Source organism: Erinaceus europaeus, chromosome 17, assembly GCF_950295315.1.
Source record: "Erinaceus europaeus chromosome 17, mEriEur2.1, whole genome shotgun sequence".
NCBI lineage: Eukaryota > Metazoa > Chordata > Mammalia > Eulipotyphla > Erinaceidae > Erinaceus > Erinaceus europaeus.
Genome location: NC_080178.1, coordinates 81,302,426 through 81,315,630, shown reverse-complemented (window position 1 = coordinate 81,315,630; position 13,205 = coordinate 81,302,426). Strand labels below are relative to the sequence as shown.

At 47.6% G+C, this 13,205-nt stretch overlaps 1 protein-coding gene across 2 annotated transcripts in view; it reads right to left on the bottom strand.

The window, feature by feature from the left end:
• Positions 1–12,326, bottom strand: part of DENND5A (DENN domain containing 5A) — a 71,778-nt gene extending 59,452 nt beyond the window's left edge. The window contains exon 1 of one of the 2 annotated variants that reach the window (XM_060177212.1): positions 11,946–12,326. In XM_060177212.1, the coding sequence (XP_060033195.1) occupies positions 11,946–12,063 (118 nt within the window). In that variant the 5' untranslated portion in view covers positions 12,064–12,326. The remainder of the gene's footprint in view (positions 1–11,945) is intronic. The other variant, XM_060177211.1, reaches the window with a different exon arrangement.
• Between the last annotated feature and the right edge of the window lie 879 nt (positions 12,327–13,205).

Here is a 13,205-nt window from a genome sequence, read left to right as displayed (position 1 = left end):
ACAAATAAAAAATATATATTTAAAAATAAAGAAATAAATGAAAAGAAAGATGTTTTTCTAACATGACTATGAGGAAGCCCCTAAGATAAATGTTCAAAGGATAGTAGAATAAAGCCAAAGATGAATAAGATGAACTGAGCAAGAGTATAGGCAAAAAGAGGCAGCTAGGAATCCCAGACTCTTCAGAATGTGTCCCAGACTGCCTAACTCCTGCTCCTTCTTCAGAATAAAGGAGTCTTAGTAAGAGTCAGGTGCAGGCTGGGGTAGACAGCATAATGGTTATGCAGAGACTCTCATACCTGAGGATCCAAAGTCCCACCACCATAAGCCAGAGCTGAGCAGTGCTCTGGTGAATAAAAATAAATAAATAAATAAATAAATAAATAAATAAATAAATAAATAAATAATCAGGTGGTCTGGGAGGTGGCGTAGTGGCTAAAGCATTAGATTCTCAAGCATGAGGTCCTGAGTTTGATCCCTGGCAGCACATATGCCAGAGTGATGTCTGGCTCTTTCTCTTCCTCCTCCTATCTTTCTCATAAATAAATAAAATCTTTAAAAAAAAAAAGTAAGGCACTAAGTAATGGTACCAAAGAGAGTGCCAATCTTAGACAAAAATTCTTCTGTGTATTAGATTGGGCCGGTAAAATCAGGGCATTTGTAAAGAAGAGGTATGGGAACCCCGAGAAAAAAAACATGTTCATTTCAGCTCTCCTATAAAAAAGTATCAGAGAGGCAGGAAACAGTTCATTGGGCACACTTTACCATGTGAGAAGACTCTAGTTTGAGGCCCCCAGCACCACAAAGATGCTTCAGACATGGCACCAAGGGAAACTTCAAATACAGCAGAGGAGTGCTGTGGTGTTCCTTTCGCCATTTTTTTTTTCCTTTTATTTTGTTCGACGGGGTAAAATAGGAGAAATTGAGTTGGGGAGAGGGAGACAGAAAGTGAGCGAGAAAGACATCTGCAGACTTGTTTCACCACTCGTGAAGTGTCTGCTGGGGAGTGCTCCCTGTGTGGATACTTGTGCTACATATTATGCACACTTAACCGGGTGCACCACTGCCTGGCCTCTTCTCCTTTACTGTCTCTCTCCCCCTCTCCCTCTCTGTCTGAAACTAAAAGGAAGAGTCCCCCAGAAGCAGTGAAATAACACAGGTGGGGTGAAATAACACAGGCGTGAACCCTGGAAAGCCAAAATAAAGTATCAGAAAACTAAGGTCTTTTATTAAAGCAGTCCAATCTCTCATTTACTAAGGGCTGAACTTTGAAAATAAGCACTAGACACATGGCCTTAAGAACACCTATATTTTTGTATGTGTCACAGGCCCCTTAAATTCTAGATTACTTAGACCTCTGAAAATACATACAATATCATAACTATGACATCATGATCACAACTGTCCTATTGTCACAGAAATAACTAATTCTTAGCTCAACATATTCTAAGTACATTAAAAATTAGCAAGTCCATATATCAAAACTAAGGTCCATTTCTAACAACTTCAAATCAGCCATGGTGTATTCCTTACCTGATAATTTTTAAATATTCAATAATATATAAAGATATATTCAACTAGGTTTAGTTCTATCTTTGTGAACCTGCCCCGGGAAGTATGGTTCAGATAAATCATATTTGTTTTAAAGTAAGCATGCCTTACAAGGGCTTCTAATAGGTTCTTAGTTTACTAGTTCAGCTCTGACTAAGCCAGAAACAAACTGACATTTGTATTGCTAGTAGCCTCTTGGTACTAATTTGATTTGAATAACCCTAATTGAAGAATGCTTATACTAAGTTCAATGGAATGCCTAAACTCTCTTAAATGATTTACTAAATTTTGTATAAAATCATATGCATTTTGTGGCGCAGCAGATAAAGCACTATGAGGTCCAAAATTCAATCCCCAGCAGCACATGTACCAGAGCAATAGCTGGTTCTCTTTCTCCTCCTATCTTTCTCATGAATAAATAAATAAAATCTAGGGCCAGGACGGTGGTGCTTCTCATTGAGCACACATGTTACAATGCTCAAGAACCCAGGCTCAAGTCTCAGGTCCCCACCTGCAAAGGGAAAGCTTCACTAGTGATGAAGCAATGTTGCAGGTGTCTATCTCTCTCCCTCTTTATTTCTGGCTGTCTCTATCCAATAAATAAAGATAATAAATTGAAGTCATAAAAATGAATATGGGATGATATCACTCTCAGGCAGAAGTTGAAAAACAAGACCAGAAAAGAAAACACAAGTAGAACCTGAAATGGAATTGGTGTATTGCACCAAAGTAAAAGACTCTGGGGTGGGTGGGTGGGGAGAATACAGGTCCATGAAGGATGATAAATGACATAGTGGGGGTTGTATTATTAAATGGGAAACTGGGGAATGTTATGCATGTACAAACTATTGTATTTACTGTTGAATGTAAAACATTAATTCCCCAATAAAGAAATAAATTTTTAAAAATCTTTAAAAATAAAATATAGGGAGTTGGGCGGTAGCACAGCGGGTTAAGCACAGGTGGCGCAAAGCACAAGGACCGGCATAAGGATCCCGGTTTGAACCCGGGCTCCCCACCTGCAGGGGAGTCGCTTCACAGGCGGTGAAGCAGGTCTGCAGGTGTCTATCTTTCTCTCTTCTTCTCTGTCTTCCCCTCCTCTCTCCATTTCTCTCTGTCCTATCCAACAATGACGACAACAACAATAATAACTACAACAATAAAACACCAATGGCAACAAAAGGGAATAAATAAAATAAATATTTAAAATATATATATATATATATATATAAAAGAAAAGAGGTTGGATGAAATTCATAATCTATTACTATCTTATTGTAAAAAAAATAATAAAAACTTTTACAATAGTCATATACCTCAGGATTAAAAATTTACCAAGTGTCTGGATTTAGATCCCAACTTGAGTCAGCAATGGGTCTCCTTCCCAAATTACCACATGTGAGTAAACCAAGATTCCCTCACAAATAAAATCTCAAGATTACAATTATCGGTGTGGTGGTGGTGCAGCTGGTTGAACACACGTTAGAATAAGCAAGAACCTGCATTCGAGCCCTCGGCTCCCCACATGTAGGGGGCTAGCTTTACAAGCAGAGAAACAGGTCTGCAGGTGTCTATCTTTCACTCCCCCTCTCTGTCATCTCTTCTCTTTCAATTTCTCTCTGTCCTATTCAACAACAGCAATAACAATAATAACAAGAGCAACAAAAATGAGAAAAACTGGCCTCCAAGAGCAGTGAATTTGTAGTACAGGCACCGAGCCCCAACAATAACCTTGAAAGCTAATAACAATAATAATAATAATAATAATAATAATAATAATAATAATAAATAACCATCCGTTCCACCCCGGTTCCATGGCTGCCAGTTCTTAGCAACATCGCCCCGCCAGATATTCGTCGGGATGCGGCATCATCTAAGTTCATTTCCCACGTCTACGCTCGACCCGACCTGCCAATATACGCGGATATCTTCGCCCACCCTGTCCAACGCTTGACGTCTCGTCACCCAATCTGGTCCCCTACGCCTACACTGAACTTCTCTGTTCCAGACTCTTGGAAACAGAGCTGGCAGTCAGCTGAGGTCAAGAACAAACACCTCATCACAGACCCCTGCGAGCGTCAACCCGGCTTTGACCTGGCACGTTATGACTGGGCCCTCCTCAATCGCTATCGAACAGGCCATGGCCGGTGTGCCGCTATGTTCCACCGCTGGGGAGCCAGAGACGACCCGAACTGCCCCTGCGGCTCCAGACAGACTATGACCCACATAGTCAACGACTGCCACCTCTCCAGATTCAAAGGAGGTCTCGAAACTTGACATCAGGCTCAACCTGACGCTGTTGACTGGCTACGGAAGAAGGGCAAACGCTAGAAGAAGAAGAATAAATAAAATAAAGACCGGGAGGTGAGAATTCTACCACTGAACCATCAATGCCTCGCTAAAATAACAAGGGTGATAAAAATAGTAAATTACCCAAAGAGTGTGATACAAAGATAAAAAAATCCCTCCTGAGGGTTACAACGGCAGCATAATAGGCAAACAGCTTAATGCCTGAGGCTCCAACATCCCACATTCAATCCAGCACCACCATAAACCAGAATTGAGCAATGTTCAGGTTTAAAAAAAAAAAATGATGGTGAGTACATTCACCTTCCTTACCTCATCTTGGATGGAGACTGAAGGAATTATGTCAAGTGAGATAAACCAGAAAGAGAATGATAAATATGGATGATCTCATTCATGGACAAATGTTAAGAAATAAGAACAGAAAAAGAAACAGAAAGGAGGGAGTCAGGCGCAGTGGGTTAAGCACAGGTGGCACAAAGCGCAAGGACCGGCTTAAGGATCCTGGTTCAAGCCCCAGATCCCCACCTGCAGAGGAGTGAAGCAGGTCTGCAAGTGACTTTCTCTCCCCCTATGTCTTCCCCACCTCTCTCCATTTCTCTCAGTCTTAACCAACAACAACGACATCAATAACAACAATAATAACTACAACAAAGGAATAAATATGTTTAAAAAGAAATAAAAATATTTAAAGTAAATAAATAATAAAATGAAACAAAATTCAGACTAACGCAATCTCTAAAAACATCAAGTGCTATGCTGTTATATTTTTGTGCTTTTTTTACTTTATTTTTGAGAGAGATTTTTGAGAGATTCAGAGATAAACACCAGAACACTGCTCAGCTCTGGCTTATGGTGGGGTGTTATTTGAACCTGGGACTTAAGAGCCTCAGGCATGAGAATCTGTTTGCATAACCATTATGCTATCTCCCCAACCCTGTTTTGTTTTTTCTGACAGGAAAAAAAAAAATCACATACAATTAAAACTGAACAGGTAAAACTTAGAAGCAACCCAGGTAGATGGATGGATATAGAATATACAGACAATGGAATACTTACTATTAAAAATTAGTGGGAGTCTGGCAGTGGCGCAGCGGGTTAAGCGCACGTGGCACAAAGCGCAAGGAACCGCAGAAAGATCCCGATTTAAGCGCCCAGTTGCCCACCTGCAGGGGAATCGCTTCACAAGCGGTGAAGCAGGACTGCAGGTGTCTATCTTTCTCTCCCCCTCTCTGTCTTCCCCTCCTCTCTTCATTTCTCTCTGTCCTGTCCAATGACAATGACATCAGTAACCACAACAATGTTAAACAACAAGAGCAGCAAAAGGGAAAATAAGTTAGTTACTGAGAGTCCGATGGTATCACAGAGGGGTTAAGCGCACGTGCTGCACAAGCGCAAGGACCCGCTTAAGGATCCCGGTTCAGCCCCTGGCTCCCCACCTGAAGGGGGTCGCTTCACAAGTGATGAAGCAAGTCTGAAGGTGTCTTTCTCTCCCCCTCTCTGCCTTTCCCTCCTCTCTCCATTTCTCTCTGTACTATCCAACAACATCAATAACAATAATAACTACAACAATAAAACAAGGGCAAAAAATAAAATAAAAATAAATAAAACAACAAGAGCAACAAAAGGGAATAAATATTAATAAAAAAATAAAAAATAAATTAATAAAACATCAAGGGCAAGAAAACGGGAAAAAAAAAAAAGAAAAGAAATCCAGGAGTCAGGCGAAATCGCAGCGGGTTATGCACGTGGCGTAAAACGCAAGGACAAGGACCGGTGTAAGGATCCCGGTTCGAGCCCCCAGCTCACCCCACCTGCAGGGGAGTCGCTTCACAGGCGGTGAAGCAAGTCTGCAGGTGTCTGTCTTTCCCTCCCCCTCTCTGTCTTCCCCTCCTCTCTCCATTTCTCTCTGTCCTATCCAACAACCACGACATCGATAACAACAACAATAAAAACAACAATAATAAAAAAAAGGGCAACGAAAGGGGAAATAAATATAAAAAAATTTTAAATGGTTAATTTGGGGGGTCAGGCAGTAGCGCAGCAGGTTAAGCGCACGTGGAGCATAACCCACGTGGCGCAAAGCAAAATGACCAGCTCAAGGATCCTGGTTCAAGCCCCCGGCTCCCCACTTGAAGGGGAGTCGCTTCACAGGTGGTGAAGCAGGTCTGCAGGTGTCTGTCTTTCTCTCCCCTTCTTTATCTTCCCCTTCCCTCTCCATTTCTCTCTGTCCTATCCAACAATGACGACATCAATAACAATAACTTCAACAACAATAAAACAAGGGCAAGAAAAGGGGGGGGAAGTAAAGAAAAAAATTTTTTTTAATTTATAAAAAGGGAGTCAGACAGTAGTGCAGTGGGTTAAGTGCACATGGCGCAAAGTGCAAGGCCGGGCTTAAGGATCCGGTTCCAGCCCCCGGCTCCCCACCTACAGAGGAGTCTCTTCACAGGCTGTGAAGCAGGTCTACAAGTGTCTTAAAAAGAAAATTTGGGCAGAGGTAGATAGCATAATGGTTATGCAAAGAGACTCTCATGCCTGAAGCTCTAAAGTCCCAGGATTAATCCCCTACAAAACTATAATCCAGATCTGAGCAGTGCTCTGGGAAATAAAGAGAGAGAGAGAGGGAGGGAGGGAGGGAGGGAGGGAGGAAGGAAGGAAGGAAGGAAGGAAGAAAGAAAGAAAGAAAGAAAGAGAGAGAAAGAAAGAGAAAGAGAGAGAAAGAAAGAAAGAAAGAAAGGAGAGAAAGAAAGAAAGAAAGAAAGAAAGAGAAAGACACCAAAAATGATGTAACTAAAAATTGAACCACGTGGAGTCTAGGAGGCAGCACACCCAGTTAAGCACACATAGTACTATGATCAAGGACCGCCTGCTCCCCACATGCACCAGAGGGGAAGCTTCACAACCAATGAAGCAGCTCTACAGGTATCTCTCTCCCTCTCTGTCTCCACTATCCTCAGTTTCTAGCTGTCCTATCAAAAAATAAAATTTAAAAAATAGAGAAAAGGCAACAAAAGGGAAAATAAATAAATAAATAAATAATTTTTTAAAAAAAGAGACAACCAAGTTTATTGTCATGACTGGAAAGTAACCCTAATGTTATTATACAAAAATGTCTGGGGTGGGGATAGATAGCATAATGGTTATGTAAAGAGACTCTCATGCCTGAGGCTCCAAAGTCCCAGGTTCAATCCCCCACACCACCATAAACCAGAGCTGAGCAGTGCTCTGGTGAAAAAAAAAAAAAAAAAGTAAAAGGGGACCAGGCAGTAGCGCAGCGGGTTAAGCACACATAATAGAAAAAGCAAGGACTGCTGTAAGGATCCGGGCTCCAGCCCCCAGCTCCCCACCTACAGGGGATTCACTTCACAGGCGGTGAAGCAGGCACAGGTTTCTATCTTTCTCTCCCCCTCTCGGTCTTCCTCTCCTTTCTCCATTTCTCCGTCCTACCTAATAAAAAATGGAAAAAATGGCCTCCAGGAGTAGTGGAATACAGTGCAGGCACCGAGCCCCAATGATAACACTGATGGCAAATATATATATATATATGTAAATTGTTACAAACTGGGTTTTTGCATTTATCTTTTAGATCATAGTTTATGATTACTAATTCTAAATAATTTCCTGGGTCTAAGAGGCTTATCATCAATGACGCCACAGCTGCTTGAGCTCTGGTACTATGGTACACGGAATGCCATGTCATCAGGGGAAGCTCCATGGTTGATGGAGCAATGCTAAGGTGTCTTTCTCTCTCAACCTCAACTCCTTATCTACATATTCCTCCCAAGCCCCACCTTCCCCAACACACATACATCTAAAATTAAAATAATGAAAAAGGCAGCTCAAGAACAGTGAAACTGTACATGCAAGAAGATTCAGTGCCACAAAAAAATAATTTCTTCCTGTTTTTCTGTCCTTAAAAGTCCTGGAGGGGGAGGTGGGCGATAGCAAACTGGGTTAAGCACACGTGGCGCAAAGCGCAAGGACTGGCTGAAGGATCCCGGTTCGAGTCCTCAACTCCCCACCTGCAGGGGAGTCGCTTCACAAGCGGTGAAGCAGGTCTGCAGGTGTCTGTCTTTCTCTCCCCTTCTCTGTCTTCCCCTCCTCTCTCCATTTCTCTCTGTCCTATCCAACAATGACATCAACAACAACAACTACATTAAATAATAATAATGATGACAACAAAAGGAATAAATAAATATTTTTTTTTAAAAAGTCCTGGAGGGACCAGGTGGTAGTGCAGCGGGTTAAACCCACATAGCACAAAGCACAAGGACCAGCATGAGATCCCAGTTTGAGCCCCTGGGCTCCCCACCCGCAGGGGGGTTGCTTCACAAGTGGTGAAGCAGGTATGCAGGTCTTTCTCTCCCCCTCTCTGTCTTCCCCTCCTCTCTTCATTACTCTCTGTCCTATCCAACAATAGTAGCAACAACAGCAGGGGGGAAAAAAATGGCCTTCAGAAGCAGTGAATTCTTAGTGCTTGGCACTGAGCCCTAGGGATAAGCCTAGAGGCCAATAGTAATAACAACTTTAAAATCTCATTTATAGACACAAGTTGAAAAGAAAAATAACAACAGAAGGGAAAACACAAAGCAGAAAGAAGTTGGACTGGAGCTAGTATATTGCACCAAAGTAAAAGACTCTGGTGTGGGAGGGAAGGGCTCAGTTCCTGGCAGACAAGAAGACCAAGTGGGGTTTGAATTGTTATGTGGAAAACTGAAAAATGTTACACATGTAGAAAATGTTGTATTTTAAAATGTTGACTGTAAACCATTAATTCCCCAATAAAGAAATTAAAAATAAAAAGCACTGGAAAGTTTTTTTGTTTGTTTGTTTTGTCTGGGGGTTGGTTTTTTGTTGCTGTTGTATTTTGCTTCCTATATAAACTTTTCATCAGAAAGACTATTGTAAACCAAAGTCAATAAATAGCTCACTTGGATAGTGTGCTTTGTCATATACACAATGCAGGTTCAAGCACAGCCACCACTACGTTGAAGGAAGTTTTAGTGCTGGCCTCTTTGTCTATCTCTGCCTCTCTGCTCCTCAGCATCTATTTAAGGAGGAGGAGAAGCACAGGGAGGAAGGGGAGGAGGGGTGGTGGAGGGGGAAGGAAGGAGGGAGGAGGAAGATATGTAAACCAGAAGTCACAGTCCCCAATCTATAACCACAGATATGCAAACTACAGGTTACAGTGAGGGACTATAGAGGTTAGTAGAAGCATACCACATTTTTTTTAACAGAAAACAGACTTCTGGAAAAAAGCATAAAATATTCTGAACAGTCACACAAAAAAGGAGCTTCTTAGAAGCAAAGCTCTATTTAACTACGTAGTCTAAGAAAAATATTTCCAGAATTGATAAAAGTGAAGAGACAGGAGAAAAACATAACAATTAGCCTTATTTATGATTCAGCAAATGAGTGACATGAATCTTCTCCTGAAAGAGCTCCTCTGTTGTAATGCAGGTTGGGAAATTAAAGAGCTGACACCACAGTTCTGCTATTCAATGATTAAGGCATTACTTCAGTGTCTTCAAATCTATTATTTACTTATTTATTTTAACTTTTTTAAATATTTATTTATTTATTCCCTTTTGTTGCCCTTGTTTTATTGTAGTTATTATTGCTGGATAGGGCAGAAAGAAATGAAGAGAGGAGGGGAAGACAGAGGGGGAAGATAAAGACAGACACCTGCAGACCTGCTTTACCGCCTGTGAAGGGACACCCTTGCAGGTGGGGAGCCGGGGGCTCGAACCAGGATCTTTATGCTGGTCCTTACACTTTATGCCACGTGTGTTTAACCCTCTGCGCCACCATCCGGCTCCCTGGTGTCTATCTTTCCCTCGCCCTTTCTGCCCTCCCCTCCTCTCTATAGATTTCTCTCTGTCCTATCCAACAACAACAGCAATGACAACAACAACAACAACAAGGATATCAACAAGGGCAACAAAATGGGAAAAATGGCCTCCAGGAGCAGTAAATTCGTAGTGCTAGCACCCAACCCCAGTGATAACAATGGAGGCAAATAAATAAATAAAATAAAGTGCACAAGAAACCAGGGTCAAGCCCTTGGTCCCCACCTGCAGGGGGAAAAAATCTAAAGAGTGGTGAAGCAAGGCTGTAGATGTCTCTGTGTCTCTCTCCCTCTCAATCTACCCTTCCCCTCTCAAGTTCTCTCTGTCTCTTATTTATTTGTTATCTTTACTTATTTATTGAATAGAGACAGCTAGAAACTGAGAGAAAGGGGGAGACAGAGAGGGAGAGAGAGACAAAGAGACACCTACAGCATTGCTTCACCACTTGCAAAGCTTTCCCCCGGCAGTTGGGAACCTGAGGCTCAAACCCAGGTCATTGTGCATTGTAGCATGTATGTTCAACCAGGTACACCACTACTTTTATGCTACCTACCCCCACCCCCAAAGAAATTTTTTAATCAGAAAGGAAAATGGCAGCCGAGAAGTGGTAAAATAGATAAAGCATTGGACTATGCAGTATGATGTCCTGAGTTCAATCTTTAGCATTGCATGTGCCAGTGATGTTCTTCTCTCTCTCCCTCCCTCTCCCTTTAATAAATAAATATCTTTAAAAAGAAAACAGGAGGGGAGTCGGGCAGTGGCGCCGCAGGTTAAGCACACATAGCGTAGCACAAAGTACAAGGACCCGCACAAGGATCCCGGTTCCGGCCCCCAGGTCCCCACCTGCAGGGGAGTCGCTTCACAGGAGGTGAAGCAGGTCTGCAGGTGTCTGTCTTTCTCTCCCCGTCTCTGTCTTCCCCTCCTCTCTCCATTTCTCTCTGCCCTGTCCAATAAAAAAAAATAAAAATAAAAAAATGGCCTCCAGGAGCAGTGAATTCGTAGTGCAAGCACCGAGCATCAGCAATAACCCTGGAGGCAAAAACCAAATAATTGATAAGTACAAAGCACAGATTTCAAAGAATCTACACCTGTATTATTAAGTTTTCAAGGACTAAAAAAGTGAACCTGCGGACTGGAGTAGACAGCACAATGGTTCTGCAAAGAGGCTCGTGCCTGAAGCTACGAAGTCCCAGGTTCAATCCCGCGCCAGCACACGCCAGAGCTGATCTGGGCTCTGGGAAATGAACAACCCAAAGCAGTAGGACTACTCGTATCATTGCTTCATTTTGTGTGTGTGCATCTGCGACTGCTGGAGAAGAACGTGTCTCGGTGACTTTACTAACGGTGGTTAATTCCCGCACTAGTAGGTCCGGCCACGCACCGCCCTAAGCACGAACTCCGCGCACGCAGCCGCGGCCTGCAACGCACTTCGGGAGGCAGCTTCGCCGCGAGCCGCACGCCGACGGCGACCTGTGTGGTGGAGCCGCCGGCACCTCGGCGCACAGGGCAGCGCTTCAGAGGACCGGTCCTGACAAAAGGCGCCGAGGCCGGGTCCCGCTGCTCCTGTGGGCCGCGCGCGGATCTGAGGAGCGGATGCCGGGAGGGAGGGGCCGTCGGCTAGCCAAGTTTTTCTTTCTTTCTCTTTCTCTTTCTTCTTTCTTTCTCTCTTTCTTTCTGTCTTTCCTTCTAACTTCGAGTAGGGCGCTGAGAGCGGAGGGCGGGCTAGCCCTGTCTGCCGCCAGGCCCTCGACTGTCCCCGGACGCGACCCCCTCCCCCATCCCGCGCCCGCCGCGGCTCCCAGCCCTGACAAAGCGCTCGAACTCCCGGGAGATCAATTCCCCTCAGGCCCCGCCGAGCTCCGGGTGACCGGCCCCTCAGGCCCCGCCGAGCTCCGGGTGAACGGCCCCTCAGGCCCCGCCGAGCTCCGGGTGACCGGCCCCTCAGGCCCCGCCGAGCTCCGGGTGACCGGCCCCTCAGGCCCCGCCGAGCTCCGGGAGATCGGTCTCCTCAGGCCCCGCCGAGCTCCGGGTGACCGGCGCCTCAGGCCCCGCCGAGCTCCGCGACAACGGCCCCCTCAGGCCCCGCCGAGCTCCGGGAGATCGGTCTCCTCAGGCCCCGCCGAGCTCCGGGTGACCGGCGCCTCAGGCCCCGCCGAGCTCCGCGACAACGGCCCCCTCAGACCCGCCGAGCTCCGGGAAATCACCCCCCGCCTCAGACCCGCCGAGCTCCGCACTCACCCGAAAGCTCGTCCGGCTCCAGCCCGGTGTCGGTGTCCAGCCCGCAGATGACGAAGTAGTCCGCGAAGCGACTGGCCGAGCCCCCGCCGCCGCCGCCGCCGCCGCCGCCGCCGCTCATGGCGCCGGGGCCGAGCCGGGCCGTGCGGAGCGAGGAGCCCCGCGCCCGGGAGCCCGCCCGCCCGCCCTCAGGCCGCCCCTGCCGCCGCCGCCGCTACCGCGGCTCGGGCCGCCCGCCCCCGCCGGGTCCCCGCTGCCGCCGCGGCTGCCGTGACAGGACAGGGGGGCGCCGGGCCGCCCCGCGCCGCATCCTCGACCCCCCCCCGCGGGTCGCCGCCGCCGGGCCAGAGCGCCGCAGCCCGGGAGCCCGGAGCGGGCGGAAAGCGCAGAGCCCGGCCCCGCCGCGCCCCCGCCGCGCCCCTCTCCGCCCGCCCCGCCCCCTCCCGGCGCGTCTGCGCAGGCGCGAGCCAGGGGGCGGGGCCTCGGGGCGATGACGTGATGCGTCGGGGCCGCCGGGTGTCGCTGGCGCTGCGCTCGCGCCCTGGGGGGAGGCGGGGCTGCGCGGGGCTGCGCGGGGCTGCGGGGGGCTGCGGGGGGCTGCGGGGGGCTGCGCGGGGCTGCGGGGCTGCGGGGCATCCGAGCCTGCGGGGCATCCGAGCCTGCGGGGCGCGCCCTGCCGGTGCCCCGGGCCGTTCCGAGAGCGCGCCGCCCGCACCCCTGCATCAGTGCGTCCTGGTCCTGGTCAGGGTGCGAGTCCGCCCCGGGACTGAGGCGGGAGCTACGCAGAGCCTGGTGGCGAGGCCTGGTCCCCATTGTGCTTCACCCACCAGCAAAATAAAGCTCGGCGGGGAGGGGGGTGGCGGTGATGGTGGTGGGTGGTGGTGGTGATGGGTGGTGGTGGTGGGTGGTGGTAGTGGGTGGTGGTGGGTGGTGGTGGGGGTGGTGGTGGTGGTGGTGGTGGGTGGTGGTGGGTGGGGGTGGTGGTGGGTGGTGGTGGGTGGGGGTGGTGGTGGTGGTGGTGGGTGGTGGTGGTGGTGGGTGGTGGTGGGTGGTGGTGGTGGGTGGTGGTGATGGTGGTGGTGGTGGGTGGTGGTAGTGGGTGGTGGGTGGTAGTGATGGGTGGGGGTGGTGGTGGTGGGTGGTGGTGGGTGGTGGTGGGTGGTGATGGTGGGTGGTGGTGGTGGTGGGTGGTGGTGGTGGTGGGTGGTGGTGGTGGTGGTGATGGGTGGTGGTGGTGGTGGGTGGTGGTGGTGGGTGGTGGTG